The 25589-nt window shown below is 42.9% G+C and overlaps 2 protein-coding genes across 2 annotated transcripts in view; both read left to right on the top strand.

Annotated features, from left to right (window-relative positions):
- The window catches only part of LOC310772814 (filamin-A-interacting protein 1-like), a 36151-nt gene extending 22069 nt beyond the window's left edge, over window positions 1-14082 (top strand). Inside the window, exons 5-6 of the mRNA XM_083632744.1 lie at window positions 9969-12768; window positions 13424-14082. Coding sequence (XP_083488870.1) covers window positions 9969-12768; window positions 13424-13630 — 3007 coding nt within the window. The 3' untranslated portion in view covers window positions 13631-14082. The remainder of the gene's footprint in view (window positions 1-9968; window positions 12769-13423) is intronic.
- An 871-nt stretch (window positions 14083-14953) lies between these two features.
- On the top strand, window positions 14954-25425 carry LOC310773403 (cell cycle control protein 50A-like). Its single transcript, XM_083633277.1, has 7 exons — window positions 14954-15394; window positions 17254-17373; window positions 18900-19007; window positions 19106-19193; window positions 19429-19575; window positions 19666-19875; window positions 24063-25425. The coding sequence occupies exons 1-7, from the start codon at window positions 15146-15148 to the stop codon at window positions 24254-24256; spliced, it is 1116 nt and encodes a 371-aa protein (XP_083489403.1). The 5' UTR covers window positions 14954-15145; the 3' UTR covers window positions 24257-25425.
- Window positions 25426-25589: the final 164 nt, after the last annotated feature.

Here is a 25589-nt window from a genome sequence, read left to right as displayed (position 1 = left end):
CCACTAATTAGCCATTTTTGCCCATTTAGTCAGCCCTAATTACGCAGGTCACCCGCAGGGGTGCTCTTTACACTTCCTGAAAGATTCAGCGTGATCACACATAAAATGGCATAGCTGTGGCCGAACACAATTCTGCTCACTCACTCACAGACACTTCACATTCTCATTACTAGTGGATCCATGGGAGTTAGACCTCCCCCTGGGAGTTAGACCCTCTCTGGTCTGGAACACAGTGGTCTCCAAAGCTTATTCACCTTATTCACCACGCCCACTTTTTCTCTCTTCCGCGTTCGACGCAACGTATTTGTTCTTCCGGTTCAGCGCTAGTTGGCGGCCATTTTCAAAATAAAACGTCAGTATGAATGAAGTTTGGCAACATTCTGAATTAAGCTACACTGCGGCCAACTTCAGTTACATGTTCATAACGTTACTGCTGCGAGGAGCCGATGGCTGTACCCGGTCGGCATTTAACGTTAGTTACAAAAGCACATCGACAGTGTTTTCTCACTGCCAGTAGCCTAACTACAGTAGGGTTTGACAGATAGCTAGTCCGACCGGTGTCAGCACAGTCAGCGCTCCCAGTCCTCGCTGCTCGTTAAAGATTTCCAATAGGCGTTATTCTGATAAACCGGTCACTATACAGTATGTTACGTTCTCACCCGACAAATATTAAAACTTTAAAACAGTTTTGGGTTTTTTTAGCTTGAAAACAGCTTTTTGGCAAGTCTAAATGACTGCGGTAGGCGTACTCTACTTCCGTGTTTAAAACCGGAAAGACGATTACGAAATGACGTCATGCAGAAGTGTCCTTGTATGGGCAAAGAATAAGGTGAATACTCCCATCACTTACGTATATAGCCTCAGACTGATGACAACACTGATGACATCATCACTGATGACATCACTGATCAGACTGATGACATCATCACTGATGACATCACTGATCTCCGTCAGGTCACCCGCACAGGTTCTCTTTACACTTCCTGAAAGATTCAGCCCGATCGCATGTACAACGGCCTAGCTGTGGCCGAACAAAACTCACTCACTCACTCACTCACTCACTCACTCACACACACACACACACACACACACACACACAGAAACTTATTTTTATTATAAACATAAATACATCCTACATACATGCACACAGATATACATATACCCATACACCACATTATGAATATATGTACACACATACACACACAGATAAACAACATAAAGTCGATTCCCTGCCTACCAACACGAGGGTCGCAGCCTTACAGGTTTGAGCCCCCGTGTTAAGGGTTTTCGTCCTGGTCGCTGCACTAGTGCCTCCTCTGGTCGGTCAGGGTGCCTGTTGAGGGGGGTGGAATATGCACAAACATACACAGAAAGCATATCTGTATAGGCCTATATAATTTACATGGAAGTGTAACTGAAGTGAATCGGCGCCGATTCCTTATGAGTCCCGAGTGGTAGATTGTGGTACATTGCCGTGACCTGGATGCCCAGTGGGTTTGGAGTGAGCTTAAGGGGGTGAGTGTAACCGAAGTGAATCGGCCGATTCCTTGTGAGTCCCGAGTGGTGAGTGGTAGCGAGTTGGTTGGTTAAACTCACTCCCCCAGTATAAAGGCACGTTAATCAGCTCCGCCAAGGGAGCTTGCTCTCTTGGTGCAGTGGTTAACGTGTCTGCCTCATAAGCCAAAGGTCGGCAGTTCAAATCCACCCCTGGGAAAGCCCTTAACATGGGTTGCTGCAAGTACCACCAACACAATGCCGTTACACAAACATGTAAAATTCATAAAAACCACTGAATGCTGATTTAAAGCAGTAACAACAGCATAATCACATGATAGTCACAGTAATCATTAAAGGCTTCAGAAAAAAAAAGTTTTAAGATATTGTTTAAAATTTTCAACTGAGGGACAGTAGCCTTCCTTACTGAAATGGGAAGCACGGTCACCTTTGGATTTCAATTTAGTCCTTGGAACAGCAAGGAGCCCTAGGTTGGAGGATCTAAGTCTAGTTGGTGTTAGAGAGATCAGGTGGTCACTGATATAGCTAGGAGCCAGACCATGTGGAGCCTTGTACTGTAGGTAATTAAAAGTATTTTAGGTTGTCTGGGTAATGTAGTGGTAGATTCCCAGCCTACCAACACAAGGGTCGCAGGTTCGTATCCACGTGTTACCTGAGGCTTGATTGGGCGTCCATACAGGCACAATATTCTGTGCGTGAGGGTAGGAAGCCGCATTGGGGGTATGTGTCCTAGTCGCTGCACTAGCGCCTCCTCTGGTAGGTCGGGGCGGCCCGGTCGGGGTGGAAGGGAACTGGTGGGAATAGCGTGATCCTCCCACGTACCACATCCTACCGATGAAGCTCTTGCTGTCAGGTGAAAAGAAGCGTCTGGAAACTGTGCATGTGTCGGAGGAAGCATTGTCTCGGCTCTCCCCAGATCGGCAGAGGGTGGAGCAGCGACTGGGGCAGCCAATAGGGCAGCATGGATATAAATTGACCAAGGGGGGAAATAATATAATAATATAATTAAGCAATATATCACGAGAGCAAGTGTGTTGTGGTGAATATATCCCGCTGATAAACTGTTATCCCACGAGGCCTGCGGCCTCGTGGGATAACAGTTTATCAGCGGGATATATTCCACAACACACGCTGCTCGAGTGCTATATTGCTTTTATAAAACGGTTTCCAAGTATGATAATATAATAATAATAATAATACTATAAGTCCGACTCCGACTGGCATGTCATTCTGATAGAGTCAGTTGAAACACTACTGTAAGGCGGGACCGCAAGAACATGCGGGTGATTTGATTGGATCGTTCTGGAGACTGAAGTTGACATTGGCCAATCCTGGCGCTTGCTGAGTAGCTGAGATTTTTCTGGAAACCCGACAGGCAGCTCGAGCCGCAGCGCTGCATTCTCAGCGCTTGTTGAGAAGCTGAATGCTCTCTGCAAAGCTGACACCAACTAACGTTACGGGGTTAAATGCGGAGTTAAATGCAGGGTTAAAAGCCTTTCTTTTGCAAAGAAGATATTAGCCCGCATCTATTCTTGTACAAAACATCATTTTCTGTGAAGTATTAGTAAAGTTATAAGCGAAGATCGATTCACAAGGATCTGACAGCTGTCTCCGCCATTTTTTTTTCTACGTTGTCATTTGAGGTAAGCCTTATTATTACTCTCTTAGTAAGAGAGTTGCCATGGCAACCAATAACCCATGGCCATGGGTTATTGAACTCGGTTACTGGAATTATACAATGGCTGTGAACCAATCACATTGCTTGATTTGAGAGAGCCGTTTTATAATATAATATAATATAATATAATATAATATAATATAATATAATATAATATAATATAATATAATATAATATAATATAATATAATTGGGGGGGAAATCTAGGGGGGGGCGGTAATAGAAAAGTATTTTAAAATAAATTCCAAATTTAACGTGTAACCAATGTAAAGAGGCCAAGACAGGAGTTATATGAGAGATCAGTTGAAAGTAGCACATCTGGACCAGGGAGTTGAGATGTTGATCAAATTTCAATTGATGTGACATTACTGGCTAAAGGACCCAGGTGCTGACTGATTGAACTGGATTTATGGTTATGAGCTATGATGAAATGTTTGATCAGAGTTCAGCTGGAGAGGAAGGAGGGGAAGAGAAGATGTCACGGGATAGAGGAACAAGAGGAAAGAGAAAGAGAGGTATAGGGCAACTGAGGAAATTAACTGAGGAGTGCATCTCCCATGACATCATCTCTGAAATGAGGTCATCTCGTGGGGGAAGAGGGGGGGGGGGGTGACCCGGACTGACACTTTCCAGCATGACAGAGGGGGAGATGACATCACGTGGATGAGGGCCTCATAGAGATCAATGAGCATGGTACAGTGAGAGAGAGAGAGAGAGAGAGAGAGAGTGCGTATGAGAGGGGAGGTCCCACTAATTAAACTACTCTCACAGCATGAAAGCACTCGCTCAGCTAGCCGTTGTTTGTCGGTGTGTGTGTGCCCTGCCATTGTACTTCTTCCTGCACCATGTATGCAAGAAATAACAATAATGATATCCTTATTTATAGCACTTTTCAAAGTTACAAAGTGCTTAGACAGTGATGACAAGGACACAATGTACAATAAATAGATACAAAATAAAACAAAACTAAAAAGAAGATAAATAAATGTAAAAGATGGCAATCAAAGGCTTCTTTAAAAGAAAATGTGGAAAAATATGTGTGACATTGTAAACAATGTCATCCATTGATTAGTATTAAATAGGCAGTTGCTATGCAAATATGAAGCATATTTTCTTACATTTGTTCCCAAATAAAAGATAAGGCCCATTACAGTAGAAAGATGGCAGGGTGGCTCAGTGGTTAGCACTGTTGCCTCACAGCAAGAAGGTCCTGGGTTCGAATCCCGGTCCATCCCAGGTCCTTTCTGTGTGGAGTTTGCATGTTCTCCCCGTGTTCGTGTGGGTTTTCTTCGGGTGCTCCGGTTTCCTCCCACCACCAAAAGACATGTACATTATGTTAGGGTTAATACTCCTGTCAGTGCCCCTGACCAAGGCAATGGCAAAAGAACTGGAGTTGGTCCCCGGGCGCTGCACTGCGGCTGCCCACTGCGGCTGCCCACTGCGGCTGCCCACTGCTCCTAGTTCTAGGAAGGTTCCTAGTAGAGGATGGGTCAAATGCAGAGGATGAATTTCCCATTGATAGTATGAGGATAACTTAACTTAAGTTGGGAATCTTGCGTCATCTGCTTTTTATCATTGCCAGCATTTATTGTCATCATGCACTGAACAGGCAGGATGAGGGAGGATGTCTATAATCTATATAGCCAGTCATCTGCTGAGCAGACCAGGGGTCAGCAGGTATACGCTGCATTTCATAAACTGTCAAAAGTTCAAACAGCGCACGCAGCATTGACCCAGTGGATGCACCCACTGCCTCTCTCCCCTCAGCTTTTACTGCAGGACACAGGAAACAGACCGTGGAGGCTAAATCACACTCCTGACAGACGGCAGCAGAGGGCTGGGACACCAGGAGCATATACTGTACCTTAGCTTAGCTCTGCGCTCCGTTGGCTGCTGAGTAGTCATGATTTAAGATATGTCAATAAAGAATTCACATTGAGATTCAAATTCAGTTATGGTTGTAAATCAATGTGTAGGCTGATTTGAAGAGATTAAAGCAAGGTTTTTGCAAGGTGTAAGACTAGGCTACAGATGAAGGTGTGTGCATATCATGCTGTTTGAGAGTGCTTTGGCTAAAGGCATACTACTGTATGTTCTGGTTGCTTATGTTGATTCTAGGCAGGGACATGAACTTTGCTCAGAGTTTTTGCTTGAGTGACATTCCACTGAGCTTGACCCCACAACACATCTACCTGGAGCAAAATGTGTGCATGGATGAATATGGAGATAGAGGAGAGATCATGAAGACAGTGAAGTTGATGATTTTGCTTTGATGTGCACAGTTGTGATAGTACAAGTAGGCCTCTAGGCAGCTGTGACTTTGGAAACTGATTTCAGCACTGAATGTAAGCTGTACTCAATGAATTTTAAGTCCAGTCCAGCATAATCTCCTGATCCAAACCAATTGCCACTGAACTGACCTGTGCTGCACCCGTCTTCCACCTGATCCTATAGGGATTGAGATGGAGTGACCTTCCTATGCCAGGTAGTTTCCAGCAGGCTGCTTGGCTTGTGTACAGGCCGGCCTCTGTTACCCCACAGGGAGAGCGAAGGAGGCATGTGTTGTGCTAGTTCTTGCCCTCTCAGCACACACAGAGCCCACATTCCCCTTTCTAGTGCCGTAGAAGGACACAAAACTGGCCAGGTGTGGCATCAGACTGAGAGTCACGGAGGGATCCATGATGGACCAGGTTGTCCTAAAAATTGAGAGGAGGCGACATCATTCTAAAGCATAACATCCATCAGTGGGTCTTAAACTTTTCTGGCTTCAGTACCCCTTTCCCTGATTTCTGAATCCAAGTACCCCCTTTACCCGACTACAACATTTTGCTTAGAAAACTGCACGAGAAAACTACAGTATAGCATTATGCATTGGAGAATGATAACCCACCTTTTGAAGAATATAACATCACAAAATAAGAATGGGAGTGAAAGAGTTGCAATTAGTGCCTCCTGAGCAGATTCGTTTTAACATTTAATTTATTTTCATGATTTTCATGATTTACATTTTTCCATTTTCCCTTTCCTCTAAAGTACCCCCTGTAGTACCTCCACATACTCCTAGGGATACGCATACCCCCGTTTGGGACTCACTGCCATACATGATGGATGGATGGATGGATGGATGGAGATACAGACATACTGATAAATGTAAACATACTGTAGATAAACAGATGCAGATGGCATGCACACAAACGACTTTCCTCTGCACGTACACGTACACGTACACGTACACGTACACGTACACGTACACGTACACGTACACGTACACGTACACGTACACGTACACGTACACGTACACGTACACATAGACATAAACACACACAGAAACTATGCCTGCCATGTCTGGTACACCACTGTTTTGACATCCACTGTTAAGATGAGAAGCATGTCACCATCCCATCGCTATCAATCAGATCACCTACGGCCCATCCTTGTGAGCGCGAGGAGTGATAAAGTCAAGGGTAATCGTGCCAAACGTCTGAAGGAATGCAAAAGACGGGCACCAAAGAAGCTGCCTCTGACTGGTAGCCATCAGCGATTAGCACCCTCGGAGACAACAGGGCAATTTGTATGTCAAGAGGTAAAGATATTTAGCTGGCGCAGAGGTATGTGCAGCGATTAACAGAAGAAACAGCTCCAATCCTTGAAGGGCGTTTCACACGCACAAGTCACGCACCCAGAGGAAATGTCGAGCCGCAGCAGAACTGCAGGTGGCTAGTGCAATTATATTGCAATTGAGAGCTGAAATGAATGCATGACTGTGTTCTTGTCATTTCAATAAAGAAATCCTTAAGCCCAAAATCTACACATTATTCAACCATCTCACAGTAGATCATCGTGGACATACTGTATAGGCCTATTGTGGTTGCCTTCAAGTAGTCCAGTGTCCACACTGCTTCTGATTCCTTTCTTTTAACACCACATCAATCTAACATGCTGTACACTATCACTGCAGCTCTCTTGCTTAACACTTAATGCTTTTCCTCTGTCAAGAGTGGTCATTACTGTACGACACAGTGTTTTGACAGCTTTTTGGCAGGTCATGTCTGCTTCAATCCTCGGCCCCCTGACGCAGACGGGCTGCAATGCCTCCGAGCAAATTCCCCAGGAAACATGGGATGAGTGAAGTGTTGTTCCATGATGAAAATATGTTCTTTCGTGCATATAGGCTTATAGATTGCACCTGTGTATTTGCTTAAGAAAACATGTTTTTCTTTCTTAGGCACATTTTTTAATGACCTGGGAACTTGAAAACATAAGTCAATATATCAGCTTTCTCAATCCTCAGATGCACTCGGATATTATGCTAAAACTATTCAAGTTAACATACACTGAATGTTCTTGATATTGAGTTGCAGCCCCAGCACAATCCACATCTCATCTCAGATAGAAGCAGATATTGTGAGGACATACCACTCACCCTACACAGTCACTTGGACACACGTGTTTCTTCCTGCCGAGATGTCCTTGGTAACAGAGTGGAGCCTTGCTTTTAACCTGAAGGTCAAGACTGAACGTTACATTACACACATAACTTGACCGTTGGTGCCAAGTACCACTGACATCATCACTCTGACCTTTGCGTGAAAGTAATTTTAGAGTGCCAATTGCTAAGGTGTCATTGATATCTGGCAGTGTAAGTATGCATATCAAGAGCTGTAAACAGGGATCTGGATGGCTCCTCTGTACAGTAGCCAGTGAAATCAAAGTCCTATGTTGCAAACAGAAGAAATATCTGTTTCCATCGCATTAGTTGTGCTTTCCCGAATAACCGATTCGGATTCGGGTAAATCCCCAGTAGCCTGCCACACCGATCCGACTTGGCAATGAAGGCTCCTGGTAATATGAATCAATGTAGATGTTTATCACCCTTAATAAACCGAGGCTCCACATTTAGAATCTCAGATTGAATGCATCCTCGGAGATGTGAGGCAATGTGTTCATTATAGTTGAACTGATATCAACTTGTGTTGTCCATACATCATGGCCGGAAGGCCCTTTCTTCTTGTATGCTGTACTTATGGTTATGATTGAATAGAAATTCCTTTGTCTTCAGCTGTGTTTTTTAAAATATCATCTATAGTATCTATACAGTCCCATGCAAGAGTTTTTGGCACAACACCTCCACCTCAAGGGAGCCACCTAGCTCATCCATATCTGGTTTTCTCATTACATGAGGAGTTAGCAGGGAACGCAGCTCAGGTCCACTTTCCCCTCGGGTGGAACTGTAGCAGACCCTCTCACTGTCCTGTCTCCTGCACCAGTGAGATCAGACCTTCCTGTCTGTGGAGGCAATTTCCTGTGCGCTTTGGGAGGTGGCGATAGAACTTGATTTGCGTCAAAGTTGCTCTGAACTAGATTTTTTTTTCTGAGACAGCATTTGTCTTCAAGATGTTGATATTTTGTCATGCTGTTGTGAGCATGATGGTGAAACACACTGTAGGGCCTTTCCAGACTCACAAGATGTTTGTAGTTGTTCCCCCCCTCAAACATTCCATGTTTGTGTGTTAGTGAAAAGATGAAAATTTTGGGGGAGTTTTGTAGAACACTCCTCCTTTGGTAAGGGTCCCACCCCCTTCACAGGGTCCAAAGTAGAGCGGCACACACTCTCTCATGCACACAGCTCTGCCTTATATGGATGAGGTGACATCATGGACTAGAGGTCCGGTGGTGCTCCACTGTATTTATCCACCTTTCATTGTCTGGATGACATGCTTGGAATGTGAAGGTGGATGCCCTGTTGAGAAGCCAGCTCACATCTATTTTCAGTGGATTTAGTAGAATTGCATGAGCTGCTTGTAGTGCATCTAGAGTGGGTAAGTTTTACATTGAGCTTGTTTGAACTTGTGGAGGCTGTTTGGGCTGTGGAATGATGCAGAAGTTGACTCGTGTCAGTGCCGCCTACATTTGGTTTATTTTGCATTGCAAAATTGTTGGGGTTGAATATTCTATCAGTCTATTCCTCAGAGTGGACAGAGAAACAATGCAACTTTGCATTCGGTCTGCTTTGCATGCATTTTGTTGGAGGCTGAGATGAGAATGGGCATGAGCAGCATAGAAAGAAGCTGAGAGAAAAGGAAAGCACTCGGTGAGGAGGCGTTAGTTCAACTTTCACTCACAGTTTGTGTTCTTAAGTCTTTATGCCATCAGCAAGGATGGAAATAGCAGGAGTATTTGGCAGTTATTGTGTAGAGCTTTTCCAGTTTTCATTTTAGGGACATAGTACCGGTACCTAGATTGTATTTGATTTGAGCTCTTGTTCTCTACAGTATAGCATACATTATCCTTTTATTGCACAATGTGCTAATTATCAATCACAATAATCTTATCAAAGACTGTATCTGTCATAGAATCTTACCGGTGCCGTCACTCTTAGACTTAACTTTGAGCTGTGAAATCTTAGTTGTCAATCCATAATTACGTATCAGTGAATTATAACATAGTTATGTTTCTGAGAAAATTGTGTCTGAGATATTTCTATGTATTCTGAGATAGTCACTCCCTTAATGACAGCCGAGTTTGACAATCTGGACAACTTTACCTTTGGGTGACTCCTGATTGTATTATTACTGAAATATAAATAAGATAAATGTGTGCATCCTTGAATACAAATATTTTCTATTTCCAAGACACGACAAACACAGATACTTATGGTAGATGGTAACTTTGAAATCAATGAAATACCATTCACCATGTACAGTATACTAATGTTTTGTAATGTACTGTACTGCAATGTGCTAATGTTGCCTTTTTTTCTCCACTTTCATTGGTAGATTGAAGAAGTTGCTTGAGAACGAGAAAACCTACCAGGTGCGAAAGGAGAAGGAGCACTCTAAACGCCTGGCCAAGGTGCGGGAGGAGCTGGTCAAACTGAAGTCCTTTGCCCTGATGCTGGTGGATGAGCGCCAACTGCACCTGGAGCAGATGGACCAACAGAGCCAGCGGGTCCAGGAACTCAGCCAGCAGCTACAGCAGCGTGAGCAGGCACTGAGTGAAGCCAGCGGGCGTGCTCAGGAGGACAGCCACAGGGTGCAGAGCCTGGAGGCTGAGCTCAAGGAGAAGTCGACCAAGCTCACCCAACAGCATGAGGAGATGAATGCCAAACTGGCCAGTCAGGAGTCTCACAACCGTCAGCTTAATGCCAAACTTGTGGGGCTTACGCATAAAGTGGAGGAGCTAGAGGAGAGCAACAGGTCCTTGAATAAATCTGAGGAGGAACTGCAGGAGTTGAGGGAGAAGATCAGCAATGGGGAGTGTGGAAACTCCAACTTAATTGCTGAGTTGGAGAACCTCCGGAAGCGGGTGTTGGAGATGGAGGGAAAGGATGAGGAAATTACTAAGACTGAAAGTCAGTGTAAGGAACTGAGGAAGAGACTACAAGAGGAGGATAGTAAGAGCAAAGACCTGAGGCTGGAGGTGGAGAAGCTCCAGAAAAGAATGATGGAGCTGGAGAAGCTAGAGTGTGCATTCAGCATCAGCAAGGCTGAGTGCACCCAACTGCACACTGCTCTGGAGAGAGAGAAGGGCCTGACCAAAGAGCTCTCCGATGAACTCATAGCACTCAGGATCCGTATGAAAGAGCTCGAGTCTTCTGAGGTACGATTAGAAAAGTCTGAGTTGAGCCTTAAGGATGACTTGAGTAAGCTGAAGTCATTGACTGTTGCTTTGATGGATGAACGAAAGAACCTGATAGAAAGAATGAAGTCAGATGAGAAGCAAAAGGAGGATCTGAATAAGATGGTCAAACTTGAGCAGGGCAAGGTTATGGAGGTGACTGAGAGATTGATAGAGGAAAGCAAAAAGCTCTTGAGGTTGAAATCAGAAATGGAAACCAAAGTAGAGACTCTAACCAGTGAAAAGGGAGAGCTAAGCACTAAACTGGCTTATGAAATGGAGAAAAGTAAGGATCTTAATTCTAAAGTCAGCCAAATGAAAAAGAGATTAGATGGGTTGGAGCAAGCAGAAAAGCTATCAATGAAGAACACAATCAAATGTGAACTGGGGAGGATGTCTGACCCTTTTAAGAGAGAAGATAACAAAGTTAAGGAACTGACCTTTGAAATCGATCGTCTGAAAAACCGTCTCAAACAACTTGAGGTGGTAGAGGGAGATTTGATCAAGACAGAGGATCAGTACGACCTATTGGAGAAAAAGTTCATAACTGAGCAAGACAAAGCCAACATTCTTTCACAGCAGGTTGAGGAAATGAGGAATCAGATAGCACGAAACAAAGCAATAGAGAAAGGAGAAGAGGAAAGCCAGGAAGAAGACCTCCAACAACGATGCAAGAGAGAGGAGGCCAAAACCAGGGACCTGCAGTCCGACGTTGTGGCCCTCAAGGAGAAGATCCATGAACTGATGCACAAAGAAGACCAGCTCTCTCAGCTCCAGGTGGATTACTCTGTCCTACAGCAGAGGTTCTTGGAAGAGGAGGAGAAAGCCAAGAACATGGGCATTGAGGTTTTCCACCTCACCAAAGAGCTGGAAGTGACTAAGCGTCATAGTCGAGCTCTACGGCCCAGCTTGAATGGGAGGAGGATGGTGGATGTTGCCATGACTTCCACCGGGGTACAGACGGAGATGTCACCCAATGGGACAGCAGAGGAGGATACCCCAGCTGTGTTTATCAGGAAGTCTGTGCAAGAAGAGAATCACATCATGAACAATCTCAGACAGAAGTGCCTTAAAAAGCCAACAGAGAAAACTAGTGCTATTGAACGCTGCCATTCATCTAGCAGTGACCTAGGTATGAAGAAATCCTGGATTCCCTGGATGAGGAAAAAGGAAAACACCCCTAATGGAAACAGCCTGGAAAAGCCACTGCAGATCAACGGAGGCACCCTGCCCACTGAACTGACTGTGTCCCAAAAGCAAGGGCAGCCGTTACACATCCGAGTGACTCCAGACCACCAAAACAGCACCGCCACTCTTGAGATTAGCAGCCCCACTGCTGATGACTTTTTCTCCAGCTCAGCTCCCCTCAGCCCCAACCCAGCCCATCCCAAGCCCAAAATCACAATCATTCCCAACCACTCTGCAGTCACCCAGAGGGGGAGGTCCACCGCTGGGCCTCGGGGCCCCGAAAGAGCCAAGTCCCCGGTCACTATCACAACTATATCCAGGGCCAAGTCCCCAGAAAGCAGCCGAGCTTCCTCCTCAGCCTCAGGAAGGCCCTTGTCCCCCATCTCCATCATGACAGTCAGCACCACTGTAGTACCTGATACTTCTGCCTCTCCAGAACCCCAGGAGATGACCATGGGCCGGGCAGTGTTCAAGGTCACCCCTGAGAAGCAGATGGTACCGATGCCTATAAGGAAGTGCCACACCAACACCATCACCACCACAGACGATAACAAGATCCATATTCATCTGGGCAACAACGGCCCTAAAATGGTAGTGAGGCCGGTTGCTACTGTAACAGAGAGCAAAGAGATGACCTTATCTACTGGGACAGTTCTGCGCTCCCCTCGCCAAATCATTGCCACTACTACCAGGACGACACCCAGCAAAGTGATGAGTAGTATTACCATCACTCCTGTTCCATCCACCCCTTCCAGACCCACACAAATTATGGTAAGTTTCCTCAAGTTACAAGGCTGCCTTTCATTGCCTTAATTTTCTACCAAGTATTTAGGAAAGCATTGAGCGTGACATTGGTTTCATGTTCTATATTTCACGTACGTTTATTATTATGTAAGATAACTGACAGCTTGTTTTTCCACCGTTAGAAAGCAATAGGAGGCAACATTGTGGTGGTCTTTCAGTGAACCTTATAACATGCTCTTTGTGGAGCAGATGGATAGCGTGACAGCAATGGCCTGATGGACAGGCCTCAGCACAATGGTGCTGTAATGATGTGGCATCTTGCCACCATGCTACAATCAGGCTGTAATTGATAGTTGTTATGCACTGTTTACATTCACAAACAGCCATGCAGGGCTCAGTGCTGACACAAAACAGCCCTGCGCTGGTACAGCATGCTGAAACCTAGCATGGGTAAGCACTCACCCACTGAGGTTGGACTGAAAGAATGAACAAATATTTACATTTTTCACTCACACAGTTCATATAATGCATATGCTCAGTTACATGGTTTAGTATTTCAGAACCCCCCTTCCAGTCATGTGTTTTCCCTTTTGTCCAATATTTACTCTGTATGCTCCCCTGAAGTGCTCTCCTCTCTTCATTTTCCTGAACAACTGTACCCGCTCTCCATTTTCTTAAACAGACTGGGCATGATGCCCAGCCACCCCGCACTGGGCTGACCCGCATCCCCATGTCCAAGAGCCTGAAGACGGGGAAGGCTGTGCTAGGAGCCCTGGGGATCTCGGGCGGAGTGAGGCTGGAGTCACGAGCAGAGAGCCAGTCCATGAGGATAGAAGTGAAGAAATCTACAGTGAACACTAGTGCCTTTCAAAATGGAGGAAAATCCTGATGGACAGAGAGGAGAGGACAGGACACAAGAATCAATCTATAATCCAAGGTGATGAATGTGTATGAGGTGCTCAAAAACGACACCATTGAGACACCCATCATACATATCTGAGGACAACGGCAAACAACAATAGACAAAGAGCTGTGCTGCGGTGTCCTTATTAAACTCAGCAATATAACACTAGACATTATGGTATGCAGTGGAATTTTGTTCTACTTGAAATCAGGAGTATATTTTTTATTTTTGCAATGTATTTTGTGCTTGTCTGTCTTGTATCCATTTCTGTCATTTACAGTATATGGGTATGGCAACATATTTCTACATATTTACAGGATGTATTTTGATGAGGATTTGGTTCAAATATGTCAGGCTGATGCTGCTACTAACTACTGCATTAACGAGTTGTTTTCTAACCTGAATTGAGTTTTGTTGATATATTTTGTAAAGAATTTGACACATCATATGTAACAATATTCATTTTGGTGGAAGTGATTTTTCCTTTTTGTGTAAAGGATTTTGTAAAATGTATTTGAAATAAAACAGACTTTTAAAAGTGGAGTGTGAAATGGTAAATTTAGAATATTTGTGTGAAAATAAGCAACACATTATCTCAAGTTACGATGACTGAAAGATTGTTCTGTTTATGTTTGCAAGTTGGCAGAATCCACTTCATGCATCAGTTTAATTAATTCCACATTAATGTGCCAAGTTGTCAGTTTATATTTGCTGTGTGTGTGTGTGTGTGTGTGTGTGTGTGTGTGTGTGTGTGTGTGTGTGAGAGAGAGAGAGAGAGAGAGAGAGATAGACAAGAAGATGAAGCAAAACAGATCATATGGCCCTAAATCCTGTGCCTAGCAGGCAGCCTGCCAAATTCTCTAGTCAGCATCAATGGTGAGCTCACTTGCCTGTTAAGCCCAATTTGAATCAAATACTTTGTGTCCAGTCAAGCAGATGAGCTACACATTTGATCAATTGAGATATGGAGAAAAATAGACAATAAAGTATGTGAAGCAAATTAAAAGTAGTAGATATTTCACAAATTATTTGTTAAATTCCTATGTCAAATTCCCAGTGTGATGCTTGAGTTGGAACTGTAATTTTTGTTTTGTTTTATATTTCAACCCAGACAGTGCTATCCATGTCAGTAGTATCCATCGATCAACATCGAGGTATCTTGTATTCTGCATCCCTCATGTTTGTACTCCACAGGCCATGTGAGAAAGGGGCGTGTTCATCTATTGGGCTGACGCGACTGCTACGTGAACTATCCTATTGGTGGAAACCTGATGGAAACCACTTCCTGCTTCTTCCTCTTGGTCTTGGACGAGATTAGCAAACCAGCTAAAATCAAACTCAACTCAAAACAATGAATAGATATTTGGAATAGATAGCAGTCCGTGAATAACTTTATCATTCGCTTTAGTGTTTCCTCTCTTTGCCCGGCGTGTGGGGTTTGACGAACAACTGCCATCATTCTGTAAAAGTGGATTATTTCGCTCGAAGGGGATTGCAGCCATGATGGCGTCAAGCTACAACGCTAAGGAAGAGGACGGACACCACTCTGGTTCATCGACTCATGGTGGCGCCGGGGCTGTGAAGAGCAAGAAGCCGGACAACACTGCGTTCAAACAGCAGAGACTGCCCGCCTGGCAACCCATCCTCACAGCGGGCACCGTCCTCCCTGCTTTCTTCGTCATCGGCCTCATCTTCATCCCCATCGGAATCGGCCTGTTCGTCACATCAAACAACATCAAAGAGTTTGAGGTAAAGTTACAGTAAATGTATCAGTTTTGCTTTTTCTGCAGACTGCAGTGAACTCAACTGGAGGGGCGGAGGGTGTAGCAAGTCATTTATTTTTCTTAGAAGTTAACGTAACGTTAACAGTTCTCTCTTGAACGGTACATCAAATCCCCTTTAAACGTCTGTTAATGTAACGCAACCTTGCTTAAACCTCTAATATGCATAACATATAAGTATTTATTTCATCATTTAATGTCCCAAGTATTCATTAAATACCATGTTTTTCATGACAACAAATCATTATTTTTACGTTTACTTTGTTACTTTTGGTATAGTCTCGCTGGCCAGCCTCCTCTCCCTTCCGTGAGAGTCTTCTCATGGTAGGGAGGGGAGGCTGGCCAGCGAGACTACTTTTGGTACTACATCAAGTTTCTACACATGGCTAAAAAACGGCCCATGTAGGCAAGTATGATTAAAAACAAGACAATGACAGACATACTTTTGTTAAAATAAATATTTTAGCAATGATTTGGACCAAACATTATTTATTCAAATATTTTTATTTGTCACATTGTCACACATAACATAGTTTACACATAATAATCTATAACCGATAACACTAAAATTGAACTATAGTGTACCTGCAATGTAACTGTAGTGCAATACTGAATGGTGGTGAATGTGACAAAAAATGTAAACAGAATCACTTAAGAAGCACTTCAGTGCTTACATGCGTCACAAATGAAAACTGCATGTTTGTGTTCCTTGCCCGCAACTCGGCTGCTGCCATGCACAGTGCACAATTGCTTAAACTTCGCATCACTGATGACATCACTCACTGACGACATCACAATTGCTCGAGTGACCATCACTGATCACATCACGGATTGGTCGAGTCACATCACTCAGCGCACAATTGCTCAACTTTGCATCACTGATGATGTCAGTGAGTGATCAGTAGTGAGAGAAGAGTAGAGTCCGCACGTTGCATACAATGTCTATGACATCATCAGTGCCATCACAATTGCTTGAGTGACCATCACTGATGACATCATCGAGTGCTTGAGTGACATCACTGATGATGTCAGACATTGTGCATCATCATTGCTGACCAAAATCATAACAAATCTCAATGTGGGACCAAAAACGTGACCAGAAACGCAGACAGAGCCCACTTTCAATTTTATGTACTATACTATACTAGGCATCTCATGCGCTACGCGCACTCGATTTCTAGGCTCGCCCACTGCGAGTAGTTCGTAAAAAAAATTAACAAAAAAATATTTGTCATGAAAAAACAATATTTTTCTTGAATATACATGATATTACATACATTTATTTCAAAGATATGGCAAAGAAACACTCAGCCCACCATGAAATTACATAGGAAATGAGTAGGGGTCATTTTTGACCCCAGTTGTGTATGAATTGGGATAGTGATAAAAAAAAGAGAGAGAGAGAAAATGAAAGTAAGTATTTGTGATGGTCAAAAACAAGTTACTTGAGGAGAATACCTGGAACCATGAATAATGATTTTTTTTTTTTTTTGCAAAGATATGGAAAATTGTAATCCTGCGGGCTCATTTTTGACCCCAGTTGTGTATTAAAGGGTTAAAGTCGAGCTGAAAATATATATATATTTTTCTATTTTAGATCACATCCCTGTGGGGTTATGTACGCCAAATTGTAGAGTGACACCTTTTCGATTTAAAGACGTCTGGATTCATGGGATATGATTCTGTATATTTGACTACAAGCAAGACCACACAATTAATTGTCATGTTTGAATGGGTTTCGTTGTGATGATGATATTCCCATACAAGAGAGCATGACACATGATACTGCACTACTGATTGCTAATCTAACTGGTCCATTGTTTTCAGGTTGATTACACTGGTGTTGATATCTCAAGTCCATGCTTCAACTGTGCCCAGAACTTCAGTTGGAACAGCACAACATCATGCAACTGTTCTGTCCATTTTACCCTGGAACAGCCATTCGAGGTGAGCCATGGACCCAATGAATAATACATGGATTCAGGCCCACAACTGATAGTGCTACCCTGAGTATACGAGAACTGGTCTGCTGACAGTGAATGCCTATTAAGGCCTATTTGTGTACACTTAAGTGTAGTGTATGCCCTAAAACTAGAATAATCAATGTTATGAAGGCTTGAGCCAAACCTTGAGTGTCTCCTCGAACACAAATAGGCCTTAATGGACATTCGCTGTCAGCAGTGCAGTTCTACAAAGTACAAAGTACAAAGCTGGTTGAAAATTGGCAGTGTTCCTTTAAGGGTTCAGTCTTGAAACCTCTTCAGAAGGCTGCTATTGATTACTTATTCACCTTATCATTTTGCCCATATCAGGACGCTTCATCATTTTGTAATCGTTATTCCGTTTTAGACCCAGAAGTAGATTACTTCTACCTTTGTTGTTTTTAGACTTGCCTTGTTTTCAAGCAAAAAATTATAATTTGTTATAAAGTTTTAATATTTTTTCGGATGAGAACGTAACATATATTCCAAATATCTGACCAGTTTATCAGAATAACGCCTATTTGGACATTTTTAACGAGCAGTGAGGAGTTAGTATCTGTCAACCCCTACTGGCAGTGAGAACACCGTCGACGTGCTTGTGTACTCTAGACTTGCCTTTCAGCTCAAGGCTTTCTGGATAAGTCTAACTAATATTCATTGCTACCCCCAGATATGGTTGATAAATGGACATACTGTAACACAATCTAATTATTTGTAACTTTGAAGTGTAGCTAGAACACAACGCTAGTCCACTCTGAGAAAAGTTATATTTTGTACATATGCAGACTTAAGTAAGTTACTGTGTTATGTACAAAACAGGAAGACAAAAGAGGGAAGTTTCAGTATCAGCTACATGTTGCTAGACTGTTAGGGTGTTTTCACACTTGATTCACACGTCCACTGTTTCATGAAGTTGTTATTTTCATGACTTTTTGCTGGGCTGTGCTTTTTATATATTCACTGTGTGGGTTTTCTTCATTGGGTGGGTGGGTGGGTGGTTGGGGGTGTGAGTCTGTCTGAGAGAGAGAGAGAGAACCTCCTCATGAGTCCACGTCTGTGGGTGATAAGTCAGATGACTCATGCTGCATGTTGTGAAACTAAAGAAATGGTCGTCCTCAGCCCATAACACACAGTGCAGCCAGCTACGGGAGCTGGTTTCATCCAAAAACTGCCCAATGCTTCCTGCAGTTGGGTCGGATCCGGATACCAGAGTTCGATTGGAACTCAACCGAGACCATCTCTTCAACAAGGTCTCGGTCCGGTTGTTTTGGTCCGCACCCGGGTGCGATTGCCGTGTTCACCCCTGCCAAACCGCACCAAGGGGGAAAATGAACCACAGTACGATTCAACTGAACTAAACAAGATAGCTCAACTATCCCCACATGGAGAATTGACCCAGGCACAAATAGTATTGGTCACCGAACAAGTCCCTTGAGAGATACCTGTTTAGCCTCCCTGCTGATGCACCTGTCTGTCTCTCCTCCCCTGCAGAGCAATGTCTTCATGTACTACGGCTTATCCAACTTCTATCAGAACCACCGACGCTATGTGAAGTCAAGGGATGACAGCCAATTGAATGGTGATAGGTCGTCTTTGAAGGTATATAAAGACATAATGAGTGTCATCTTGGAATATAATTTTTGGGGGGTCCATCACGCAGAGTTAATGAATGCTTTAACACTCGCTGCTATTTACAGAACCCAAGCAAGGAATGTGAGCCGTACCGCACGAGTGATGGCCTGTCTATCGCTCCATGTGGTGCGATAGCCAACAGTCTCTTCAATGGTAAGAAAGTGGAAACCTGACACGTGGCTTTGCCCTTTTCTCCTCAGCTCCTCTTGCTCTACCGCAATCTTATCCGACTGTTTTGTACAACGCTTTTAGTAGGCTTTTTAATAAAGCTCGACCTATCACTTTGCAGATGTTCTGCTCATTTCCAGCACTTCATTCATGATGTAAGAGCTTGTTTGACCCGTGGGAATATTGTCTTTCACTTCATTTGAATGTGTTCTGTTCCTAGACACTCTGGAATTGTATTACATCGATGCCAATGGCACCAAAACTGCCATTCCTCTGGTGAAGAAGGGCATCGCATGGTGGACGGACAAGCATGTGAAGTTCAGGAATCCCGGTGGAAACGACAACAACCTCACTGCAGCTTTCCAAGGTGATTTTACCGCACTGTGTGCAGGACTTCTCTGGCCTGTAAGCAGTTGAGTTGCTGTCCCTAACTTCGTCATGCCTCGTCCTTCCTCAGGCACAAGCAAGCCAGTGAACTGGAGGAAGCCCGTTTATGAGCTGGAGCCTTCTGACACTGACAACAATGGCTTCATCAACGAGGACTTCATCGTGTGGATGCGTACGGCCGCCCTGCCCACCTTCCGCAAGCTCTACCGCATCATCCAGAAGAAGGCCAGCATGACCCCCACTCTACCCAGTGGCAAATACGTCCTGGAGGTCACCTACAGTATCCTTTTTAATGCCAGCTATAAACCCCATACTGTCTAATCCAAACTAGAGGCTGTCGAGCTGCTCTCCATGAGCCAGATGCATCTTACTCCTGTTTGAAATTCCACAAAGCAATTATTTTTTATGCACACACACACACACACACACACACACACACACACACACACACACACACACACACACACACCCATTTTCTCCCCTATAGAGAGCCAAAGTGAATGTCACTTCCACTTACCAAGTAAAACTATTTTTATACGCATTTTACGAAATGTCAATGGAAAATTAAATGGCAGATGAAAATCTCTTGTACAGTGCTGAACCAGGAAGTGACGTTCCACTTTGGCTCTCTATGTATTTGGCCAATTCCCCCTGCTGCTCTGGTCGCTGCTCCACCCTATGCCGATCTGGGGAGAGCCGTGACTAGCACTATGCTTCCTCCGTCACATGCGCAGTTGCCAGTCGCTTCTTTTCATCTGATAGGGGGAACTTCACCGGCAGGACGTAGCACGTGGGAGGATCACGCTATTCTCACCAACACACACAGTCACACACCCATCTTAAAAGGCAGAAAGTGGAACTGCAACAGAGAAGAGAGATTTATCCTATTTGCCCAAATTAAATTGTGGGCTGAGAAAATGTGCATTTAAACGGAAATGATTGATTTTCTTTATTTAAGTGTCATGCTTCGAATGAAGCCCAGCCCACATGGGCTTACAGGACACTTTTACTGTTCATCATTTAAACAAACAATGATCAAAACATAAAACCAACAGAAAACACCCAAAATACATACAGTAAAGTTGTACAGCATGAAAACCACCACCTGAACCTACTTAAAGAGCTGTGCTTGCCTTCTATTCCAGGCCCTAGAGATAAAGTTAGCAGTCTTAAATACCTCAGTCTTAAACAACCACTCCAACTTCTGGCCATCATCTGCCCAGAAGAGCTCAGGTCTTTGCTTTTGCATTTCGTCAAATAAGGAAATCATCAAATCATCATATAAAGTACAACTCATTTTCAACATCCTTTAGATCACAGACATTGCATATCCTGTTCTCCTCTGGTATAGCTGTGAACCGCCCTACTTCAATGGCAAGAGGCAGAATACCAATTCTCAGCTGAGCACATAAAGACCTCTGGTTTCTGGTTAGAAAGGAAGTGACATAGGGCTCAGGACCAAAACGCTGCTTCATCTGAACATATGATCTAAGCTTAGGTTTAGACCATATGTCGTTTGCCCATCCCTCTCTGTAATTAAGAGATAACTTTTGTTTCAACATATTAACATTACAGCAAAGCATGTTGTGAAAAATATATGCCAGGTCTGCCTCTCTAAGAGTAGAACAAATTTCCTTTATCCAGGGGTGACTGTGAGCCTTGTCCCAGTTGAAGACCTTCTTTGTTAACCTACTCTCTGGCATATTAATGAAGCGGTTCCATAGCCGTATCATTTCTCCCTTTAGTCTAATCTCCACCGGTTCCCAACCCATATCACCCTGTATGGCAAGAATAGGGGCAAATGCATGTACCCCAAGGAAGCATCTTATGGCTCTATTCTGGATGGAATTTACTTTTTTGGCATCCTTGCAACCCCATACTCCAGCTGCATAACTAAAAATGGGACAAACACATGCTTCATAAAGCTGTGAGTATGTGGAATAGCCAATGTCTTTACAGAATTTCACTTTACCTATTATTGAGCCAACAGCTCTTCCTGCAGAGTCTGCCAAAATTCCAATCCCGGAATCATAGGACATAAATTCATCCAGAGTAAAGCCCAAGTATTTATAAAAATCTGTATATTCTAGAGGCAGTGTTCCAAATAAGAAATTCTGCAGAGATCTTACAATATCCTTTTTTCTGAAGTGCATGATCTGAGTTTTACTCTGGTTGATCATAAGCCTCCATTTAGAGCACCAAAGATAAACAATATTCAACATCTTCTGCAGGGTGTTTCCTGACTCTGCCAGGAGGATTATATCGTCCGCATAAAGTAAACATCCTAAAACAACATCATCCAATTGTATCCCTAAACCAGAATTTTTTATCTCCAGGGCTAGATCGTTAACAAAAATGGCAAAGAGCGTGGGGGATAAAACATCTCCCTGCTTCACTCCAAATGGCGTTGGGAACCAACCAGTAGTCATATCATTCACTTGAACACAGGCTACAGGAGCCCGATACAATGCTTTGATAGCTTTGTAAAATTTACCATCAACACCAGCCTGGATTAGTTTAAAGAAAAGCAAATCTCTGTTAACCCAATCAAAAGCCTTCTGGAAATCAATAAAGCATGCATAAGTAGATTTTCCCTCTTGAATTCTCGCTCTAATAACTGTAGTTACAGTGTATATATGGTCAATACAGGCCCTATGCTTCCTGAATCCATTCTGTTCATCAGCAAGTAAGTCAGACATCTCCAAATAATGTGAGAGCCTGTTGTTCAAAATACTTGAATACATTTTGTAAACGGTACTCATGAGACTAATGCCCCTATAATTTAAAGGGACCCTTGGCAGATTTAGGAATGGGCTTGATAATAGACTTATACCAAAGAGAAGGAATAATACCATATAAGAAACATGTCCTAAATAAACTGAGCAACACAGGAAGAACCTTAGGAGATTTAAGAATTTCATTGTGAATGCCCTCTATCCCCGCTGCTTTTCTATTTTTTGCTTTAGCAATGGCCCTTGTAACTTCTTCTAAGGTAAGATGACCATTTAGGAATTGGTTTACAGTGTACCCATCCTGATCCATCTCCCTCTCATGGGCATCTTTGGTATTACTGATGTTGACCAGAGTACTCTCATCAAAAACTGGTGGAATACAGTCTCCTGAAAACAAATTGGCAAATTCACTTTCCCATATCTTCAAAACACTTTCAGTCTCATTATCCAAATCCCCATTAGGTAATCTTACCTCCATTGGTATTTTAACAGTTTTCTTAGGCCCCAAACGATTAATTTCACTCCAGAATTTTTGTGGATTGTTAGACTGAAGCTGTTCCAAATGCATCGCTTGACCCCTGTTGAATCTCCGCTTAAAGAAACGTAATCTTTTATCAAAGATGTGTTGGCACCGTTTAAATTCATCCCTTAAACATTTTTTCAGCAATCTGTCCTGACATTTTATAAATTTCTTTTCTGCCATTCTTACATCAGTCCATAATGCATTTAATTCACAGTTCCAAAAGGATTTACCTGACGCCCTGGACTTTTACATAAGCTGGAGGTCTTAGTGGAAGAGTGTCTATCCATCTCTGCATAGAGAACACTGCACAGTAATTTGTAGCAGACATCCACATCCTCCTGAATACCCTGACAAGCCTCAATATTTCTGATCATTTATAGTAAAACAGTGCAACACAACTCAGATGAAAGAAAGTGATCAGGGAAGACTCTAGGTCGCCTAGTTTTGAAAATGTTGGTGCGTTGAACACCCTGTTGTGTTATGCCAGCGTTGCAACTATCTGTTGGATCCACTGTGTGTACTGCCTTTTTATATGACAGGGTTTATATTCACGTCACTGCTGATTGGGTAACACCTCTGACACACCCATCAAACGAGAGACAACATACCTCAAAGTACAACATTTCAAGGAAACATCACGTTCAACCCGGAAACAGTAGCAAAACGGTGCACACAGTTTTCAGATTGAACACACCCCTGATGTCAATATGGACAGACAGGAAATCTTCTCCACCTCTAGGAGGAGAAAAACTGAAACTTAGACCAAAATGTAAACAGCAGTGAGCATTGAGCTTTCCCTCTCTCATCCCTCTCATATTTTTTGGTATAAAGCATCACAGACCAGCTGGGTTGATAAACATGAGTGTGAAGTTTACTGATGTCACATTACATGATTTGTGGATATTGAAGTTCAAACAGAATAAGCTACAGTTTTTTTTTAACACTAATTCCAATACAATATGGGTATATAGAGTTTCAACTTGACAACATAAACATTCTAAATTTCCCCTAGCTTACTTCCTGTTGCAGTGATTGCTACTACAATACCTGATGGGGTTCATTTTCAAACCTTTCCCTAGCAAAGAATTCCAGTGAAACTATTTATATATGATTGAAAATGCTTAACATGTACAAGGTCCATTTAAAAGTGTTGTTTTACAATGTACTTTTCAGTCACTCAATAGGTAATTTCCTTTAACCGTGTGTAATCAGATTACCCTGTGCGCAGCTTCGAAGGCCGGAAGCGTATGATCCTGAGCACCATCTCCTGGATGGGCGGCAAGAACCCCTTCCTGGGCATAGCATACATCACCGTGGGCTCGGTCTGCTTCTTCCTGGGCGTGGTCCTGCTCATCATCCACCACAAATACGACAACCGCAACAACAGCGCCGACATTCCAAACTAACCCCCCGACGGAGCTCATCCTCCTCCACCCCCCTGTCTGCATGCCTGGGCGGCCCTGCAAGGCCCCGTTCTGGACCGCTCGTCTGTTTGAGCCTGAATGTAAATGTGTGTTACATGTCTGTGTAATGTTAGCATACACGCTAATCTCCCGCAAGTGAGGGCTGCAGTCAAGTATCTTTTTTTTTTTCACTGGGCTAATATGTGGGACTGTGAATGCTGGATTATTGGGTTCTGTGTCTCTGCATATGGCGTAGCATCAAGGTGGCTGCTGATAATGTTATTTCTGGTCGTCGGATACATAAATGTGTTTTATTTTCTATTTATACATTATCAAAAGTATATTTTATTTTAGCAGTGCTTTGCGATTGGCTTGATTATTGAAGGATGTACTGTATGTATATTTAAAGTGAGTTTTTGTCCATTATGTATTTAAGCATGTCCTGCTGATGAATGTACAGTGTGTTTCATTGACATACCTCTGGTTCTTTCAGATTGGCTTTAATATAGGATTGAATACTCATAGTGAAATGGTGTACGTGGCGGTAATTACGGGAAATATTGATGTTTAAGAAAAACAATTTGATTTTGTCCTTGCAGAGGCAAGATGACAAATGATACCAAAAATGTGGTTATATGTTGCCTGCTCTCAGCACTGATTGGGCAATTCATAAGGCTATACATACATATTACATACACACACCCATACATATATATGTGTGTATGTATGCATGTGTATGTATATGTATATGTATATATATATATATATATATATATGTTTGTGTATATATATAAAAAATAGGAATTATTGATCAGCTTCTGATATTACAAAGTAACACATGGAGGAATTATACTATACCACTTTAGCCAGGTTTCTGTAAATTGTATATCAGGCTGCTTCTTGCAGATGATAATGGCACAGAAATTCTTCGGTTTTTTATATTTTGAGCTGATTGTTGATTAAATTCTCTTCCATACTTCGATGTTGACCAAATGATATGCACTTTAAAAGTGTCACATTTGTTAGGATATTATTCCCTGCATTTCATTCCACCCTCCTTTATATTGCCATGTTCTATAATTTATCATAAATCTCAGTAAACTGTTTAAATCTGACATTTATGGGTTTTTATAAAGTTTGTAGGTCCTATTAAAGAACTGTTGGTCAATGCATTGTTGTAATAATTAATGATTTAATATCAACTTAGCACTAAGGTGACGGCATTAGTAGGTTATTGTAGATTAGAATAGATGGTAGACTTGTTAAAAAAAACTCAACCTGAACTGATTCTAAAGCAACATTTTCATCAGTCTCCACACCTATGCATAAAGATGAC

The sequence above is a fragment of the Poromitra crassiceps genome (assembly GCF_964638095.1).
Source record: "Poromitra crassiceps genome assembly, chromosome: 3".
Lineage (NCBI taxonomy): Eukaryota > Metazoa > Chordata > Actinopteri > Beryciformes > Melamphaidae > Poromitra > Poromitra crassiceps.
This window is presented reverse-complemented; position numbering and strand designations above follow the sequence as displayed.